The 18,917-nt window shown below is 41.6% G+C and overlaps 3 protein-coding genes across 7 annotated transcripts; 1 reads left to right on the forward strand and 2 right to left on the reverse strand.

The window, feature by feature from the left end:
• Window positions 1-249: 249 nt before the first annotated feature.
• Window positions 250-9,002, reverse strand: TCTN2 (tectonic family member 2). 2 transcript variants are annotated; one of them, XM_020584518.2, is made up of 18 exons: window positions 8,875-9,002; window positions 7,986-8,099; window positions 7,618-7,691; window positions 7,289-7,484; window positions 6,981-7,081; window positions 6,536-6,732; window positions 6,181-6,304; window positions 5,537-5,672; window positions 4,824-4,889; window positions 4,297-4,425; window positions 3,966-4,043; window positions 3,573-3,653; window positions 3,148-3,259; window positions 2,661-2,764; window positions 2,204-2,354; window positions 1,452-1,577; window positions 1,275-1,363; window positions 250-498 (listed from the first exon to the last, which is right to left on the reverse strand). In XM_020584518.2, the coding sequence occupies exons 1-18, from the start codon at window positions 8,957-8,959 to the stop codon at window positions 392-394; spliced, it is 2,070 nt and encodes a 689-aa protein (XP_020440107.1). In that variant the 5' UTR covers window positions 8,960-9,002; the 3' UTR covers window positions 250-391. The 2 variants fall into 2 exon arrangements, with proteins under 2 accessions (XP_020440107.1, XP_019140717.2); XM_019285172.3 differs by lacking the exon at window positions 8,875-9,002 and adding an exon at window positions 8,426-8,553.
• Window positions 9,003-9,894: 892 nt separating this feature from the next.
• GTF2H3 (general transcription factor IIH subunit 3) lies at window positions 9,895-14,877 on the reverse strand. 4 transcript variants are annotated; one of them, XM_039560788.1, is made up of 13 exons: window positions 14,787-14,877; window positions 14,442-14,521; window positions 14,047-14,153; window positions 13,315-13,478; window positions 12,994-13,056; window positions 12,759-12,797; window positions 12,282-12,310; window positions 12,122-12,196; window positions 11,880-11,933; window positions 11,582-11,650; window positions 11,337-11,472; window positions 11,218-11,254; window positions 9,895-11,130 (listed from the first exon to the last, which is right to left on the reverse strand). In XM_039560788.1, exons 1-13 carry the CDS (start codon window positions 14,794-14,796, stop codon window positions 11,061-11,063), a joined length of 933 nt encoding a protein of 310 aa, XP_039416722.1. In that variant the 5' UTR covers window positions 14,797-14,877; the 3' UTR covers window positions 9,895-11,060. The 4 variants fall into 4 exon arrangements, with proteins under 4 accessions (XP_039416722.1, XP_039416721.1, XP_039416724.1 ...); XM_039560787.1 differs by having other exon boundaries at window positions 14,047-14,156; XM_039560790.1 differs by having other exon boundaries at window positions 12,759-12,788; window positions 14,787-14,875.
• EIF2B1 (eukaryotic translation initiation factor 2B subunit alpha) lies at window positions 14,877-18,877 on the forward strand. Its single transcript, XM_039560791.1, has 9 exons — window positions 14,877-14,944; window positions 15,040-15,141; window positions 15,245-15,381; window positions 15,462-15,578; window positions 15,776-15,888; window positions 16,530-16,598; window positions 17,553-17,628; window positions 17,819-17,944; window positions 18,371-18,877. Exons 1-9 carry the CDS (start codon window positions 14,932-14,934, stop codon window positions 18,524-18,526), a joined length of 909 nt encoding a protein of 302 aa, XP_039416725.1. The 5' UTR covers window positions 14,877-14,931; the 3' UTR covers window positions 18,527-18,877.
• The last annotated feature ends 40 nt before the right edge of the window (window positions 18,878-18,917 follow it).

Raw genomic sequence — 18,917 nt, forward strand, 5'->3', positions numbered from 1 at the left:
CAGGTCAGCACATGAAAAGAGCTGAAGCGTTATGACTTCTCTGAAGTGTGAGAAGTCTGCCCACTGCCCCAAAAATAGGTGGGCATGAGGGGTTTACTGTCAAGAGGAGCTTCTACTCGAGGAGAAGAGAACCAGCTTGAGAGATCAATGGTCCATCCATGAGGACAATCCCAACCCCGCTGTAGCCTCTGGGCTGGACTCGCCACCTCTTGAAGTCAACTCTGCAACTTTGTTACTCCAAACACAGAGTCTAGAGCTTGAAAATAATTTATTACTTTTTGTTTTAAATAACAGACATTTTCTGTAGCTGTAAAAGTACTGATTTTATGTATCTTTAAATGTTTATATAAATTGTCTACAAAATCCAAGAGTATTTCTCCATAATTTTTACCTATCTCTTCCATAATTTAGAAAACCAAGGGTTGCTCATAATTGCTGCAAGTAAAATAAGAAATGCCAATAACAGGCCTTTAGCAAGACACTGGGAATATGGTTCTCCTGGAGAGAAAAGAAAAAAAAAGTGTAAGCATATGAGAGCTAAATTTTAGTTTATACAACAACCCAAAGATACAGATTAAAGTATATGCAAAGACTGAATAAATGATGTGGTACAAAGCAAAAAAGTCAGATGCTTCATACTTATAAAACTTCATACTTTGTATAACTTTAATCCCAGAAGTTGTGCAGATAAGAAACACAGGCAGTTTCTTTCTGAACAGAGTCCAGGTGCCTTGATGCCCTTTGAAATGCCAGTCATTTAGTTTACAGAGTCTCCCACAAAACATAATCCACCACAGTTTTATACAGAGGAAATTTAAAAATTAACTGTATTAACAATATGGCAAATTTTTACTGGCAGAGTGAAAAACAAAGTCTTCCTCCACCCTTCAAGGGCAATGACACACACTGACAATGTTACAATCACAGAAACAATATCATAAAGCCACATATTCTCCTTTGCCTTAGCCAACACACCTCCCTCCAAATTCCATAGGGGAGTGAAAAAGAATCTCTCTGCCAAACTGATACTCATAAAATTTCAAGCTTATCCACAAAGTACTCCTAGTAATTATTTTTTTCCACTAGTCTAAGTAAGAAATTAATGCATTGTCAAGGACACAATTAAACAGACTTTTTGGACCATGCTTTCTGAAAAATAAAATTTAATTCCCCACCAGAAAGCACTTTCAGACTGAACTCCACACATCTAATTATGTTTCAAAAAAATATGGCTTATTATGTTTTGCAGCATCCCACATTGTTTATAATTTTACCTGTGTAAAAGCGTGTCAACGGATAAAGGAGCTGTGGCCAGCACACGTCATTTTGATTGCAGTCAAATTCTGCATAAATCTTGTGATATCTGGAAAAAAGTAACCTTTTGGTCCAGGCTATTCATGTTACATCAGCTGAACATAATGGGAGGTCATCAACGTTTTTACCAAAACTACCTTGTCACTGGAATGGGTGGCTGAGCTGGGACTTCAATGAACTGAACAGAAGCGGTGATGGGAAGAAAGCTGAGGGTGTTTTTGCAGCCAAGCCCACACTGGAACTGCCATAAGACTGTTGAGTAACTGTAACAAAAAGCATAACTATTGCTTGAGGGCTGTAAATGGAAGTTTAGAGCCTAAACACAAGCATGAAAGAACAAAACACACAGTATTTATGAGGAGGTTGATAATCCCTGGATTTTCCACATCGTACAAGGGGAGAACTTGCACAATCTGGAAATGAGGTAAAACGGAACAGAATCCCCTTTATTTGATAGGGATTGACTTGGTGGAGGGGGGGAAGTGTTTGCAAAGTGAAAATTCCCTGTTTCAGGAAAGAATAAAGCATTTAGCACAGCTCCCAAGAGCTCTGCAATGGGGTAAGCCAGAACACAGAACAATCTTGTTGCTTCCACCACATGACTCCTGATGGGATGCCCCGTGTATGCCTGCTGCTGGCAGCATCATATGTTTTATTTAATGTTTCAATGAAGTACGAAGATTATCTGCTTTTAATCGTTAATTCTTTCTTTAATTTTCATTTCAGAGGATCAAAGGAATTTGGGTTGCAAACCTAAAAGGCATGTAAAAGACCAGAAGCAACAAAACCCACCCTTTTTGGTTGTAAATTTACATCAGGTATGTCAGGTAAGCAAGGGCCAAAATGAAGCACTTATTTGTCAGATAGCCAGAGACACAACTCACTTTACCTGGTCTGCACAGCAAGAATCTGCTGCTGGGGAATCCCTTGCACTGCTCCCACTTTAGCAAAGATTATGCGAATATTCAGGTTCGCAGGAATGTCTGGACAAATGCCTTTCAAGCCTCCAGTGCTCACATTAGAACTAAATGCATCAAGGCCTATGAAGGAGAATGGAGGTATTAAATGTAACTATTAAAATCTTTCTCTCTACAAAAACACCTAAAGGAGTAATTTATCAATGGATAAATACCAAGTCATATGTGTACAGGCTGGCAGTAAAATATGCAGTATCCATAGACATATTGAATTATGTGCCTGTGTGTACACATATATGGATGGATGGATGCAGACACACATATCACTAGCTTTAGGTATTTGGAATTACATTTTGGGTTTATTTTGACATGCTTTATTCACTGTATGGGAATATTTAGACTACAAAGAACAACACAAGCCTCACTTACGTATAATTTCGACCCAGTCATTTAGATCACTGTAACTGGAATTGTCCCTCTTTCCAATGTGAGTAGCTTGTACTAATGCATTCAATTTCTCAGTTACATTTCCTCTGCAAAGTAAGAATGTAACATCACACAGAACGTATATAAAATAAATAAAAGTCTTACCACTCTGGGTTGCAGTATTACTGTATCATAAGGTCAGTTTCCTCTGAAAGATGTTACCACACAACAAAAATAAACTTGAACTACTGAAGGGAAGAAATGGCAAAGCATTGCACCCAACACGATCATCATTTGAGTAAAGACTGAAACCATTATTATGATTTCCCATTAAAAAACAGAAGTGAGACTATTAACCACAGAAAGCTGAAACAAACACATGAACATTTAAAAACAATGTACCAGTGCTGATGGAAGGCACTTGTAGAGTCATGTAACAACCAACAAGACGGATGCAGCAGGGAGAAACAATTCAGCTTGTGTAGTTTACCTTAAAAGGCTGCAATCTTCATTAATATCAACTTCTAGAATACACCCAGAGTATGAGTCTACTCCAAATAAAACTGGTCTGTAAGTTGCTGATGCACATAAACCTCTGCCAGCTGTGAAACGAAAACATTTTTACTTGAGCTTTCCTGTTATCCACCTCTGGATCTCTAGCTTTCAATTTTGTGCAAAACATCAAACATTAGAATGCAAATTCAATGTGGTATAGTTCAAAAATAGACACAAGTCCATTCAATTCTTTAAGAAAGCATTAAAGGTTTTCTCACTGACCTTTGAAAGTTTGGGAAAGAAAAGCAAAATTTGGCAGAGATTTTTAACTAAAATATGTTTTTAAAAAACCAAAAACCAAACAAGCTCCAACATTTTAGCATTAACTACAATTGAAGTTGCAACCTCACAAGCCAATACCTGGCTGCCAAATGTTTAGGCTTCCAAGAGGATCAGAAGAATTCATATTTGCAGCTCTCACTGGTTTTCCAGCTTGATATCCTAAATGTAGAAGGGAAGATTATGAACACTGTAGAAGAATCTATAAGCATCAGCATTGTTTAAAGAGTAAATGTCATCAATATTGAAGTAAATGACATTTCCATTACAGTGGGAATGGCCCCACTTTAAATAATCAATATCTATGCAACAAAAGCCTAAGAACCAGTCACTGCTATTGGCAGTGCAGTAAGGCAGGAAGGTGAAGGCTGGCAACATAAAGAAGTACAAAAGAAATACAGAATGTAATCACTGATAATAATCTATAGAGTACAAACTTTTTTACTTTAAATAGGCAAAATGAAGTATTAATACCTGGATTCTCAAACAGTTCCTCTCCATTAGTACTCTTTAAACTTAGAAATTCGACAGTGAATCTTTGTGTCAGTGTTTCTGGTAAAAGAAAGAAGTAAATAAGTAAATTAGTAAAATGTATGTTCTGTGCAGGACACAAACTTCTGTCTTTCATTAGTGACAGAGGATTCAAATTAACACAAATTAATGGAACTCAGCCCCATACTTTTCTTTCTAGAGTCCAAGGGAAATTATTTTTAAGAAAAAATAGTAAATAGGCAATTCTATCACAGAATTTCCATGCAGAAGAGAAAGAAGTAAATCAAAAATCATAAAAGAAATGTCAGGATACCTCCATCACATAAGCTTCCAAGGAAGACAGTGACATTTACTTGCTCAATGTTCTTGTCTTTCCAAATGAATTTATAATGTTCTGCAAAAGTTACATTTTGACACAGAACCTCAGCAGCATGAAGGCTTTCTGGCAGAAGAAAAAAAAAAGAAAAGGTCATAATGAAAACCATTCTAATTAGAAAGCTCTGCTACTGCAGATGAGAAAGAACACATTAAAACCTTGGCAAAATTCTGGAAATTACAACATTCATCTTTTTCAGAATTTATCTTACTGTTTCAATGTGCAATGGTGCAATCCCTCATGTACACAAGGCAAGGAACCTGATTTCCCGACCAGCTGTAATGAGCTGGAGTCAATTAAATACTTCCTGCTTTGCAGGAAGCCAGTTTGCTTTTTCAGTATTAGGTAACATACAGGATTCCTCCTAAGAATTGCAGCAGGTAAACATTTTAGACATCAAAATAATCTATTTCATATACAATCCAGGTTAAGTAAGAAACATTAATTAAATGGAAGAGACATACCACTTTCAGTGATGAATTTGCCCCTGTCAGTGATGGGTCTATAGACAACATTTTGTTGAAGGAAGTCTGAGAATGAAAAACAAGCAAAGACTTCTGTTTTCACATCCAAGGTGCAATCCTTGTTGTTATGAAAACTGAGTAGTAAATTATTTAGAAAAGTAATTTTGGTAAAGGCACAGACTGTTTATGCATTTTGAAAGCACAGCTCATTATCTCTGGGTCTTACATAGACAAACAAAATTAGACTATTATGGAGCATAAAATAAAATATCTTCATGCTGGTAATCACATTATCTCAAACTCCAGAATGACTCTTCCTAAGTACATGCTTTTGTAACACAGAAAGTAACCACTTCTCACTAGCTCTAAAATGTTGATGCTGCACCCTCCTGACAAAAAAAGGGCTCTGCAACAGTCTGAAAATGAAAAGTGGGAGTGATGCTGTTCAGAACCATTATGAGTCACCAGGAACACGTAAATGGGAAACAAAGGCCAATCCCTTTATTTCTTATCTCCTAAATCTTGGGAAACAGTGGGACACTTGCTAGAAGGTCATGAGAAACAGGAACAGAACATCCCCAAATGCTGAACTACGGCCACCAGATATCACAGATGTTACATTTAGCTACTGTGCCAACAGCCCTTGGGTTTGTTCTGTTCCAGCAGCTCTGAGAAACATGAAACACATCCCTGCTTGGATTTCTGCAGCATACCTGCAGTGCCAGTGTTTATCCTCACGTCATGGGGCAGGCCTTCCTTGTAAGACTCCAGATTGGTCAGGCACTTGACATCAAAGTTGCGGAGAAACGCTACGGGAGCATTTCCAACACACTGTCCAGCCATGGATTGCTGTGGGTGGTTCACAGAAATAAGGATTTTCTATCCCCTTGCTTTTCATTTGAAGATTATTTCTTAGTGAAATGCCCCACGTGTGCACTACAGCCACACATAACACTTTGACAAGCAAGCTATCTGATGTTATACAAACACCTCAGCCTTTGGCAAAACAGAGGTTAACACCTTAAAAACGCAGCTTTAAAAGTAGTTTCAATGTACACTACGACTTCATCTTCATTTTTGAAAATAATTATAACCAAGAAGTGTCTTCAAAATACATTACCTTTTGCAGGGATGGGCAAGGGGATGAGGAAAGATAATGTTTACTTTTAATGAAGACTTTGTTGTTTTGGTTTGGGTTTTTTGGTTGGTTGGTTGAGGGGTTTTTTGTGAAAAATACACACCACCACTTTCCAACATCAAGTTGCTGAAATCGGATGCAAAGCCATCAGGAGTGTGATGCAGGGAGTTCCAAACAAACTAAGAGGAATCAAAAGCTCATAAAGCACCAAGTGATTACCTGGGGAACAGTGAAATACTCATCCTCTTCTGTTATAATTGGATCTCCTTCTCTGTAACCAGTGAAAGGTTTCCCAGGAGAAGTCTGTAGAGGGATCTTGAATGAAGGAACTTCCGCTGTAGAACTGCAGACAAGTTTAAAAATTAAACAGGGCTTTACTCTTTACCTCACACAAACAATTACAGGTTTGCTTTCATGTCCCCTGTTCTCATACATTACCAATGACAGTTCTCCACTTGCATTTAAGGTTCACAACCTACAGCCCTAATTTCAAAGTAGCTTTCATTATAAAGACAGGTTATACTTTTGGTTGCATAATGAGTGTGATGAGAAAATAAATTTTCTTAAGACTTACGTAGAGCCATGATAAAAATAGCCAAGAAATGGTGTGTTGTCAAGAGAAGACTGTACACAAAGGAAGGGAAACCACTCAGGGGTATATTCCATTGACTGGGAAGAGCACAGCTGATCAAAAGGTGGATTTACATCCCCACCAAACACTCCAGTGAAACATGATCCACTGAATAACTGCTGCAAGTCTGGTGTACACTCCTGAAAGGGAAAAGAATGGCCACTTTTTAGCAAGGTAATTGCAATACTCATGGCACTATAAAGCCAAACTTACAGGTAAAGCAAACAACCTTGTAGAGAGAACATATTTACTTTTAGAAATACTGGAATATCCAAACACAGCCTCTGGCCCATCTAGTCTGAAGCATTCAGTATCTCTCTCTCCCCACAGACAACAGAGTCTAGAAACTTTGAAAACACTTAATCAAAGTTTAACAAGAAATAAGTACCAGATCACAGCAACAACGAACATCACAAGCTCCAGCTGTTAAATTACAAGGACAAGAGCCCAAGGGCTTAAATGCCTGGTTTGGGATGATAGTTGCATTTTCTGTAACAGAAACAGAAGAGAAAATTGGATTAAGTGGACTGGAATCCAAATAAAAAGACCATGCACACTGCAGTTTATTCTGTGTAGAAACCTTTTTTGAAATTTCATTCATGTTTGCTCAGTATCTCTTATTGCTGCCCAAATCCCGATCTTTCCATACAGAGAGGAAAAGAACAGCCAAAATGCCATTTCTTCTTTAGCACTTACCTGACACATTTCCTATAAAGGAAGAGTTGGCAAATATTTCAGCTTGGATCAGGAGCTGTGCCAGCATCACTGAACCACGGCAAGCTAAAACCTGGAGTGTTTCCACCATGCACAGAGGTGAGGAGCAGCACTCGGTGGCGTTGGGCAAACACAGCTCCAGAGTTCTGGTCAGGCTTACAGTCACCTTGGCAGTGTTCTGGAAAAACACAAAATAAAGTTTGACAGCTCTGATGGATTGTATTAAATTGCTCTTGTCTATACCATTCATCAGCTTCTGAGAGAGAAGTTGGAATGAAGTGGAATAACAGAAGAATCAGTATTTTACATACCACACCAGGTGTTACAACCAAATTCCAATCTCCAGCTCTTTTACTTCCGCTGCAATTTGCAAGTTGCAATTTTCCTATAACAAAATAAAAATTTTAGAGGTATTCCACTGTCATTTAGAAAAGACTGGGAAATAAGAAGTACATTGAACCTCCTCTTGTGTTCCAGGTACACCCTCAGGCCCAGCTGACACGGAGCCAACTCAGAACTAATGGCTCAATCACAGAAATCCTCTGGAATTCCTGTTTCAGTAATTATTAAAGCACTAAATTACATGCATTACCATTTTTCCAGTAATTTTAGTGTCAAAAAATATTAATAATTCAAACGTATTTATTTACATGGGGGGAGGGGGTTGAAATGTTCTTACCTGTCTCTTCATCTCTAGGACTTAAAATTATAGAAAAATTAACTCCTGAAGAATTCCCAAGAAAAAGTGAATTGACTCTGGGCCCTGACATATGAATAAATGAAGGCTGAAAGACTAAAAAAAAAAAAAAAAAAGAAAGAAACACATCTTAACACAAGTTTACTGAGAAAGCGAACATCTGTAAGACATATAGATCTTATGCTTGGGCTAGATTCTTACACTTTTAGACTTTAAGTTGTCAGAAATAAAACAAAAATATCTTGTAATGCCTAGTACAGGGTTGTATTTACATTCTTGCCACGTGCTGGAGGAGTGGGTGTAGCTTTCTATGCCACAAGTTTATATTTGTGAAGATGCCCAGTAAACAGGCACAGTAAAATAACATTATGGCACTTACAGCCCACGCAGATACTACACAGCTCAGGCAACACCATATTTACCATTTCTTGCTGACTTCAGCTTACACTTTTTAATTTCTTGGGGTCATGAATTGTTCCAGGGATGTCCCGCTACCCGCGATCCAGGAACTGCGGGCTCCTGCCTTCAGCATGTGGACGCAAGGACAAGTCTAGGGTTCAGAGTTGGCAGTTTCACCGGATTTTTCTTTCTAGACTTTCCCAAGGTTGAAAGGTCCGACATAAACAGCTCCACCCTCTCCCTCCGAGTCCCTCCCTGTGCTGAGCAGCGGCAGAAACTCCGGGGCAAGCACGTTCTCGTTTGGGGAGGGGCGCCCAGGACCGTGCCTTGGGGAGCCCTCAGCGTCTGCGCCGCCTCCCCTCTCGCCCGCCCGGGCCGATCCCGCCGCGGGCCGACCGCCATCCCCACAGCCCCGCCCGTCCCTCGCCCCCGGAGACCGCCATTCACCGCGGCCCCTCACGCCCTGACCCACCGGTGTCGCCGGCCGGCTGCCCGGGGCAGGGAGCCGCCCGCAGCAGGAGCAGCAGCAGCAGCGCCCCGAAGGCAGCAGAACCCATAGCGCTACGGCGGCCGCCCGGCCGCCATCTTGCAGCGCCAGCGCGGCGCCATGGCAACGCGGAGGGCGGGAAACGCCGCCATGGCAACGCGGAGGGCGGGAAGCCGCCTCACGGGAAGGGCGGGAAGCCGCCTCACGGGAAGGGCGGGAAAGGCGGCGGCCTCCCGGGGAAGGGGCCCGGGGAGCGAAGGTGGCGGCGGGGCAGCTCCAGAGCCTGCGCTCAAACGAACAAAGCTAACAACGCTAACAAATAAGCTCTAAGTGTGTTAGGAAAAAAAATTAAAGTTTAGGGCTCTCAGACCCGGGGGAGGAAATCAGCATGGTTTGGGAAGAGGGAGTACTATTGATAATGAACGTGAAAGAATGCAGAATTCATGGGGCAGCAGGACATCTGGCTGGACTTCCAAGTTAAGGAAAAAACTAATAAAACCAATTCAGTAAATTGTGCTGAAATCAGATCCAAGCAGGTAAAAGGTAACTCTGGTAGGAAGCCAGTGACCCGAGAAACCCCCAAACCCAAAAGAAGAGACAAACTGAGCATGTGGACTAATTAGAAGTGAGAGAATCATTAACCAATAGGCAATAGAGTATTAATTAATAAGTACGTAACTTGTAGCAAATAAACACTAATTCCTCTGTTTACTAGAATGTATAAAGTTAAGTTTTCATAACTGATGTACATTTTACAGAGTGGTTCCCATCTACCTCAACATTGAATAAAGTAACGTTGATTTTCTAACCTTACAAACTGGTTAGAGTTTTATTTCCTGGTTTTCAGTGACAATTCCAGACATGTCTATCCCTCAGCATCTCCCCTGACTGCACTTGGACCTGTTCTCCTCAAGCACCTCATCCATATCACACCATTACACTCAAACAAAACTCCAAGAGTATCATGTAGCTCATCCTCAAGTATCAAAGCAATATCTGACCACATTTGAAAAAGAAACAGTTTTTATTACAAAAGTTTTATACAACGTAAATTATAAATACAGCCTTCACACAAAATGGCTTTTGGCAATGAAAAAAGTTTGCTTTGTTACATTGGCAAGCCCAGAAAAAACTGGCACTGCAGCTGTTACAGTGACAAAACCTGATGTGAATATCAAGACCTGACAAATTCCTGTATACACATTGGGAAGGAAAAAATAACTCGTCTTCTGTGTGGAAAAAAATTCCTCTCTATTCCTTTCAGGAGAAAGGTTAAACCACCAAATTATATAGGACTCTTTAGAAGGGGAGATTGTTTCTTTAAATGAAAGCCACGTTCAGAAGTACACGGCAGACCTTCCTGTCCTGCCATAAAAGACACAACCCCAAAAGTCTTTGTTCTTGCCAAATGTCAGATGGAAACCCGCATATTAAAAATAAGAAGTGTGCCTGTTATCATATTACAACTACATTTTTTGTTTTCCAGTTTCAAAATAAAACCTTGAAGACTAACCAGCTAGGCTGCATTTATTGACGTTATTTTAAACAAAGGGAGGCCGTTTTATTCACAAATGAAGAGATACCAAATTGAGAAAGAAATACCACAAGGACAGTACAGTCACAGGAATATGAATACATGTGAGTGCACATGCAGGGCAATTAGCACCTCTTTTTTTTTTTTCCAAGTGGCTCACAAACCATCTTGAAAATGATGGCTCATATTGCCAGCAAGAAGCTGAAGTCCCTGAACAATGCAGTGCTACGATTCTGATCCTACACACTAGAAATGGGCATTCTGAACTTTACACCAACATACAGAAAGAATCGAAGCTTTCTTGACTTCAAAAATAACTCAGAAGTGTGAAACTTTGCAGTGACCAGAATAGCCTCAAATTCACAGGCCATGTCTCTTTACCAGGATGTAACTTCTTGTTCTTCTTACAGTTAAGAATTAGTAATTAAAACAGCACAGATTACATGGTCATACAGTGATTTGTTACTTACCAGGCTGCATAGAAGACACGCATCTTAAATATTTATCCCCTAAGAAACAAGTAATAGCACAGCATACAATTCTCTTTCATATCCAATAAAAAGTGCCATCAGTTTCTCAAGTAGGTTCCATTCCATGGAATTACTGGAGGAGGTAATGATCTATTTACATAATGTTGCTATGCAGCTACCTTTAATTTCTTCTTCTTTGCTTTCATGACAGGTGGCAATGATATTTTGAAAGCAGTCCTGGAAAAAAAACATGGAAAAGCATCTGTCAGATAGACTGAACATATTCCCACACCCACCCTTGAAATCCAAAGAATAAACACTTACTCGCAGGTACTGCAGATAGGACTGAAGTTGCAGAATACTGAAACATCAAAGAATTGGCTTTCACTAAAATTGGTCATTCGAATGTACGAAATCAGACTGTTAAATATTTATAAACTTACTTGACAAGCACACAGAGCACACGTAGCCAATTTCAATGAGGTTTCGATGACAGAAGCAGGCAGCTCTATAGTCAACATGAACAGGAGGTGGAAGGACGAGCTGTGATCTCTGCTCTTGATCAGGGAGAAAAACCCACTGCATGAATAGAGAAAAATATCTTGTGAATTGGACTGGTATTCCTGTATTACCTCATCAGTGAATATTTCACATCTGACACAGGAAAAGTGTCTTTTAAGTGACTTACCAACAAATATTGCAGAAGGGATGGCATGTGGGGCACTTTCAAATATATGCCACCCGTAATATCACAGGCCTGCAAAGCAGAGACAGTGACCAGATTGTTGTTTGATGACATTAACAGGGCATTTAAAATATCCACGTACTGCACAAGGCCTGCATGCCAGAACTGTCAGATCCACTGAACATATTTCCACACCCACTCTTGATTAAAGGAAAGAAAAGAGCTGAAGAACATGTTGAATTGTCTAAGTCAAGTATTTATGAGTTAATATAAATGGCAAATTAGAGCAGGAACTCTGTACCTGTTGTAGAAGACCTGAATCAGAGTCCAAGACACAGGCATCAATCAAAATACTCTGCAAGAGATGAAATGCATGAAAAACAAATTTAGCCAGAACCCACAAAGCCCCGTCAGTGTTACTGTCGTGACTTGTTCCCACTATAGATGCACTATAATTTATGTAATCATAAGGGAAACTAACAATTGTGTTATCTTTGCACAGAAATAAAAGATAATATAAATGAAAAAAAATGCCAGCTTTACCTGTTTCTGTGCAGCGAAGATCACATTCATGAAATTCATGTATTGCAATGCGCTGTCTTCTGCAGCTTTTATGACCTAAATAAAACAACTCAAACTCCTTAGCCTACATATCACTGGATTTCAAGACTAAAAGAAAACTTGTGACAGCAAAAGTTCTTACCAGAATCCTTGATTTAATTTCTTGATTGGCTAAGTATTAAAAAGAAAGAGAAATGCATCAGCACATTGTTTGTATCACCCTTTTAATTCTGTAGCATCTGACACCTCAGAATATCTTGGACATTAGATCTAAAAGGTCAGATAAAATACATATATGAAACTATTTCCAGTCCCAGTGACAATTATCTATGGACTAATTCCTCTCAACCTCCAGTTACTCCAAGGAAATTCCAGTTACAGTTCTATTCACGGAAAACAGAAAAGCTCCCTAAGAAGGTGGACTAATGACCAAGTCCTTTAACTTGTTTAAACTGGGCAACTTCAAATGATCAGAATAAACCTCTACCTATTGGTGCCAATTTTGGAAATGGGGGTGTGTCAAAACATGCATATTTGTTTGTGTGTACATGTGCATTTATACCTGTTATTCAGATTAAAATATTTATTCAGGTATTGAAAACAGGAGAAGAGATGCTACCTTTTAGGTCTTTGCCCATCTTGTTGATATCTACATTAGCTGACATTAAGGAATCTACATTCCATTCTTGGAAATAACTCCATGATCCACAGCACACATTTTGATAAGCACAGTTACCAGGCAAATGTTTCAGTTTTAAGTACAATAAAAAGCCAAGAATAGTAAAAATTATTATTATAAGAAACACTCTTAAGAACACACAAAGGTTTTGAAGATTCTGTGATCAAAAGGATACAACAAAGTGCTTTAGCAAGTGATCCTGCTAACAGGGTTTCTGTCTGCTGGCCCTTCATCTCAGCTGCAATACAAGAAAAGTTGCAAAAGTTACTTTTATATATAAAACCAGCTACTGAACCTGACAATACAAAATACTACACATTTTTATCTTTGGCAAATAATATTAATGCTGAGGCCTGAAGTGTCAAAAATAATAAACTCATCTACTTTAAGCAAATTAAAATTCACGCAATGAAAATAGAGGACATTTCTACAACTCTTTGACAGTCCAAGTGTTTTGCAATTCTGCACATTAACCCTAGAATTTTCTTCTCCTTACTCTTTGTCATGAGGTCTTTAATCTCTTCTGCAATTGCATCGTTTATTGCTGTTAATAATTCATATTTTCCATCCTTGCTGCCAGAGCAATTAGATTCCATGGAAGGGCCTCCCTCTCCAAAGGGATCTGCAGCAGCCCAACGCTTCCCAGGGTACAGGAAACGGCTGAAACAGAGGAAAAACAAAGTATTCATGTTTTGTCTTTAACCTTGTAAGAAAAAATGCTATAAATGAACCAGCTGTAGATAGCAATCCTCTGAAGTTTAATTTAAAATCCTTTTAATACTTTAGACATTAAAGAGATTATGTAAGGCAGGTAACCTTCAACCTAATCTGGAGTAAAACCCACATTCAGCTCCCTCCTATCAAGACATCTCTTAAGAGAACTGGCAGAGATACCATGGCTGCACTTGGGGGTAGATCCTGAGACTCACAAACATCTGGGAGAAAAATATCTCCTAAACAGGGAACTTCTACCACTTGCATTGTTCCATTCCACACATATTTATCATTCTCTTGTTCTCTCTATATATTTTAAGTCTATTTAAACCTCCCTTCTGTCTTCCAAGTCTTTTTGTTGTTTTGTAAGGCATTAAGATTCTTTCGTACATGGTTTCAGCTAATTTTTTAGGACAATGATATATTACACACTTTTAACTTGCACTCAAACAAGAAAATCAGGAGAAAGATACAGGAAACTCGAAACCTTTACACTGTTCAGAAGCAGCTCTACCTTTCCTGAGTGTGACTTGCTATTACAGCGAGTTTGTTGGTGCGATTCATGAGGAGGTGAGAGTTTCCCAGCACCATCACTGCATCGATGCATTTTGATAGGGTGAACTGCTGGAAAAAAGAATAGAGCAGATGTAGCACAATAACATTTACAGAAAACCAATTCAGCAGAAATCTGTGGAATGATGGCAGTTGAAAAAACTTGAAGATGCACAAAGAGATGCTGTTATAAAAGCTCCAATGAATACAGAATGCTGGGTAGATATTTCAAAAGGTATTATGATATCCATTATACCTGCTTTAGCAAACAACATTAGCACAGTTCAGAAGTCAAAGAAAATGAGACAATTTCTCTCAGAAATCGCCATCAGCAGTTCCAGCGCCCAGAGCCCGTACCTCAGCCTCTCCCAGCGCCCTCTTCCCCCACCAGATCGGGTTGGTGTCGAGGATGATGACCAGCAGGCTCAGCTCATCATCTGCAAAGGGACCACACAGCAGCGTCACTCCGGGCCCCCAGAAGAGCGGTAAAGCCCCGGGGCCCCGCTCACGGCTTCTGCTTCCCCACAAGGAGCCCGAGCCCCGCCGGGGCACCCCCACACCCCGCCGGGGCACCTCCACACCCCGCCGGGACACCCCCACACCCCGCCGAGGCACCCCCACACCCCGCCGGGACACCCCCACACCCCGCCGAGGCACCCCCACACCCCGCCGGGGCACCCCGGCCCCGCTGCCGCCGCTCACCCGCGCTCATCGCGCCGGCCGGGCAGCAGCGGCTCCGGCGCCCGCAGATGACGCCCCGGCCCGGCGCTCCTCATCCGGGCACGCCCCGGCCTGGCCCTCCCCACGCCCCGGCGCGGCGGGCGGAGCGGAGCGGAGCGGAGCGGCGATGAGCACGGACGGTAACGGGGGCGGCCATGGGCACGGACGGTAACGGGGGCGCGGGGCAGCTGCGGGAGGGGCCGGGCCGGGCCTGACGCTCCCCGTTGCCTTTCAGACTTGATCGAGACGTTCAGGGCGCAGCTGAGGGACGACCCCGATGTCGCCTCGGCCGTGGCCGCCATCCGCGCGCTGCTGGGCTTCCTCAAGCAGGACCGAGGTGGGGCCGGGTCACCCCGCGGCGCCCGGCGGGGCTCAGCACCCGCTGAGCTCCGGGTGTCCCCAGGGCGAGGCCGTGACCGCGTGTCTCTGCCTGTCCCCAGGGGAGACCATCCAGGGCCTGCGGAACAGCTTGCGGGGCGCCATCGACACCCTGTCCCGGGTGGACTCCTCGGTGGCCGTGTCCTCCGGCGGGGAGCTCTTCCTGCGCTTCATCAGCCTCACCTCCCTGGAGTACTCGGTAAGGGCTGCCCCGCTCTGCCCTGCTGCTGCTGCTGCGGGAGCCTCCAGCCGCTCAGCGGGCATCCCGGTCTTTTCCAGGACTACTCCAAGTGCAAAGAAATCATGATCGAGCGTGGGGAGATCTTCCTGACAAAAGTCTCTCTCTCGAGGAATAAAATCGCCAAGCTGTGTCACCCTTTCATCAGAGATGGTGCTGTGAGTAGGCCGGGACAGGGTCACTCCTGTTCGGTTTTGCTGCTGTTTGCAGTGAGGGAGTAACAGGAGGGGAGAGGAGTCTGATGGTGGCTTCTGCACCACATTGTTCTGCACAACAAGCCGTGACACTACTAACAAAAGTAAAGGTTTCCCAAGGCTCGGCAAAAGTAACGTGTGAATTTTTTTTGTTCTGGCAGCGAATACTGACACACGCCTATTCCAGGGTGGTCCTCAGGGTGTTGGAAGCAGCTGTGGAGTCCAAGAAGCGATTCAGTGTTTATGTTACTGAATCACAGCCAGATCAAGCAGGGCAAGTATTCATTAATTTGGTTTTTATCTTGGTTAACAGGGTAAGTTATAGCTACCATTCAATTTGTCCTGCCCTAAGAAAAGCTGCTAGGCTTGGTTGGAGCATTTTAAATGGCAAGTGTCACTAATATCACTTTGCTCTGGACAAGTGAAAAAAACCCTAAATAATATTGGTTATTAACTTCCCATACTAGATTCTCCAATTAGTGTTATCTAGGTTTTCCTCAAAGGTTCACAGACTTTCAGTCAGTGCCAGGCAACCTACTTTTCCCTTGGGAGATGGGAGACAACTGATTTATAATTGTCTCTTTAAGAAGTAGGCTAAAATAATCAGTATTATGCTAATCATAGCAAAGTAAAATATACAGCTAACAATGTCATTTGAAGATGCCAAATAATTACTTCAGAGCAGATATTGTTGCATAAGTGAAGGAGTAAACCTTGCACACTGGGTAACGCACATCACTAACAACACGTAGCACCGCACCAACAATTCCTTCCATTTCTATACAATAACTTATTTTCTGTTCTACCAGCAGGGGTATGGGGGCAGTCACAGGTTTCAGTCTTTCAGACAATATTTTCCTTTCATTGTCTTTAAAAACAAAAGGATTTTTAAGGTCCAAACATTTTCTTTAATAGGCAAACAATGGCAGAAGCCCTGAGGAAGCTGAACATTCCCGTGACTGTGATTCTGGATGCTGCAGTTGGGTAAGTCTGGTCATAAATTTTAATATTTTTCATCACAATTTTATTATGATAGTAAGACAAAATAAACTTACATGTAAGTGTCTTGTTCAAACTCCAGAGGTTATTACTTGGTTTGTCATAGTCATCCAACAGGCTAAACAAGTTACACCTTTAGGTGCACAATTAGAATGTGTCAGCTACAACACATGCATTTGATTTTGCATTTGGAATGAAAGAAAGAACCAGACCTAAGAACTTGTACAGATCTGTAAAAAAGAACTGAGGTGCTACACAAAGAGGCCACTTTTTTCCTAATTTGCAGAAGTGTTACCATTTTGTGGTTTCTTAAAGTATTTTCTAAATTCCCACTGCTTCTTACAAGTCCAAAACATGAGAAAAGGAACAACTATAGTAAATCTGAACACCAGTAAGTTCAGAATGCCCAAGACTGCCTCCAAGGCACCTTGAATCTCAGGAAGCTGCTGGCTTGACTGGGCAAGTCTTCAAGATCTCCTTAGCACATTCAATCTATTCAAATTACTTAGTTGATGGCTTTCTTTTCACTTAACAAAACCCACTGGAGGGATGTCAGGAAAGGGGGATTGAATGAGGAGCATCCTGTGGATTTGGCCACGGTTATCACGGTGCAGTTACACTTCACTGTGTATCAGCATCCTATCACAGGCTTTTTTTCTGTAGTTGAGTGTCATTCCCAGTCAGGGTTCAGCTTCTTCCAGCATTTACACAGTTGCCAGGGTCCGCTGTGGCTGGGGAAGATACAGCTACTTAATATTCCTGCAGGGAGCAGATGGAATCTCCCTCCAAGGATGTGTAACAGCATTTGGACATACAAGAGGTAGATGATACTAGTGCAGAAAATTGGAAGATGGCTTGAATTACTCATTTCTGTTCTGTTCAGCAAGTCATTTGTCCTACTACCCAATAAGCCTTGGATTTTTTCCCCCCTTTTAACAGCTACATTATGGAGAAAGTGGACCTGGTGTTAGTTGGTGCTGAAGGTGTAGTTGAAAGTGGAGGCATTATCAACAAGGTAATTGTGAGTTTCTTACCTCATTCTGTAAACTCTGGACTTTTAAAGTTTGCTTTCTTTGAAGTGTTTCAGGCTTTTGAGAAGTCTCTTCCATTTGGATGTTATCCAGTAAATGTTAATTGCTGGAAACTGGGCAATATTGTCACGCAAGCACGGAGTCTGCAATGTTGTTTTCCATCTGTCTCCACAGATTGGCACCAATCAAATTGCTGTGTGTGCCAAAGCCCAGAATAAGCCATTTTATGTGGTAGCAGAAAGCTTCAAGTTTGTAAGACTTTTCCCTCTAAATCAACAGGACGTCCCTGACAGGTTTAAGGTAAGAGAAACTCCAGTTCTGTCTTACCCAGCTAAGGTGCACACTGGTGTGTCTGTGAAAAATTGTCCTCTGAGCATCTTTGTTTATCTGGATCTCTGTGCTGTGGTATATTATGGGGTTGCTCCATGGTACAGTCATGCACCAAACAGCCGTAATTTGTCTTGATACTGATACTCTGTTCCTAAAGCAGTTCATTTAGGGCAGGAGCCGCTGAGGGTAAGAAACAGTGAAACCAATGAACTCCGGAACTACAAATTGTACTTTTTACACAAGATAAAACAGCTGAGACCAAGTGGCACCAGTCTGTGCACTTGACATCATTCAATTTTACCACAGACATCTGCTTGAGGCTGTAGCACTGCTCTTGCCCAAAGGAGGATTTAACTTGCAGTTGTGTAATAACTAATGGTCTCTGTTTCCCTCTAGTACAAAGCAGGCACTCTGGAAACGGGTCAGAATCTAACAGAGGAGCACCCCTGGATTGATTACACCTCCCCATCACTGATTACACTGCTGTTCACAGACCTCGGTGTGTTGACTCCATCAGCTGTCAGTGATGAACTCATTAAACTCTACCTGTAACTCAGAGACTGCCTGCACAAGGATGTGTCATCTTCGGTCACTATCAGGGTTCTAAGAACTTGCAAGATGATACATGAACATGGCAAGGAAACGACATTATAAGGATTAACATAATTATGGACCACTATTGAAAAAATTCACAAAGTTATTACAGCTTCTAGAGGCCACAACTAAATTATTTTAAAGAGGGGTGGAGTATTTTGATACTGTAAAATACAATACCTTATGGTGTATCCAGACTGATTTTGAGACGTGCTGTTACTGAGCTGTACCTGGTATGTACTTGAAAAAACCAAAATTAAAACATGCACAAGGCTGCTGATGGAAACCTGCAGCTCCTGCCACACCAGAGTGGTGCTTTTAGCTTTGTTCTCAACAACTGCAGGCTCTG

The sequence above is a fragment of the Corvus cornix genome, chromosome 15 (genome assembly GCF_000738735.6).
Source record: "Corvus cornix cornix isolate S_Up_H32 chromosome 15, ASM73873v5, whole genome shotgun sequence".
Classification (NCBI taxonomy): Eukaryota; Metazoa; Chordata; class Aves; order Passeriformes; family Corvidae; genus Corvus; species Corvus cornix.

Excerpts from the sequence above, each read along its gene's own strand:
- TCTN2 (XM_020584518.2), bottom strand. The coding sequence starts at position 8,959 with ATGGGTTCTGCTGCCTTCGGGGCGCTGCTGCTGCTGCTCCTGCTGCGG. Across the intron at positions 3,654-3,965 it reads GGAACTGTTTGAGAATCCAG|GATATCAAGCTGGAAAACCA; the intron begins GTATTAATACTT and ends TTCTACATTTAG. Across the intron at positions 2,355-2,660 it reads TGACTGGGTCGAAATTATAC|GCCTTGATGCATTTAGTTCT; the intron begins GTAAGTGAGGCT and ends TCTCCTTCATAG.
- GTF2H3 (XM_039560787.1), bottom strand. Across the intron at positions 14,157-14,441 it reads GGGCGCTGGGAGAGGCTGAG|CAGTTCACCCTATCAAAATG; the intron begins GTACGGGCTCTG and ends TCTTTTTTCCAG. Across the intron at positions 11,651-11,879 it reads ATTCAGGTCTTCTACAACAG|GCCTGTGATATTACGGGTGG; the intron begins GTACAGAGTTCC and ends TCTGCTTTGCAG.
- EIF2B1 (XM_039560791.1), top strand. Across the intron at positions 15,382-15,461 it reads TCACCTCCCTGGAGTACTCG|GACTACTCCAAGTGCAAAGA; the intron begins GTAAGGGCTGCC and ends GGTCTTTTCCAG. Across the intron at positions 17,629-17,818 it reads GTGGAGGCATTATCAACAAG|ATTGGCACCAATCAAATTGC; the intron begins GTAATTGTGAGT and ends CTGTCTCCACAG.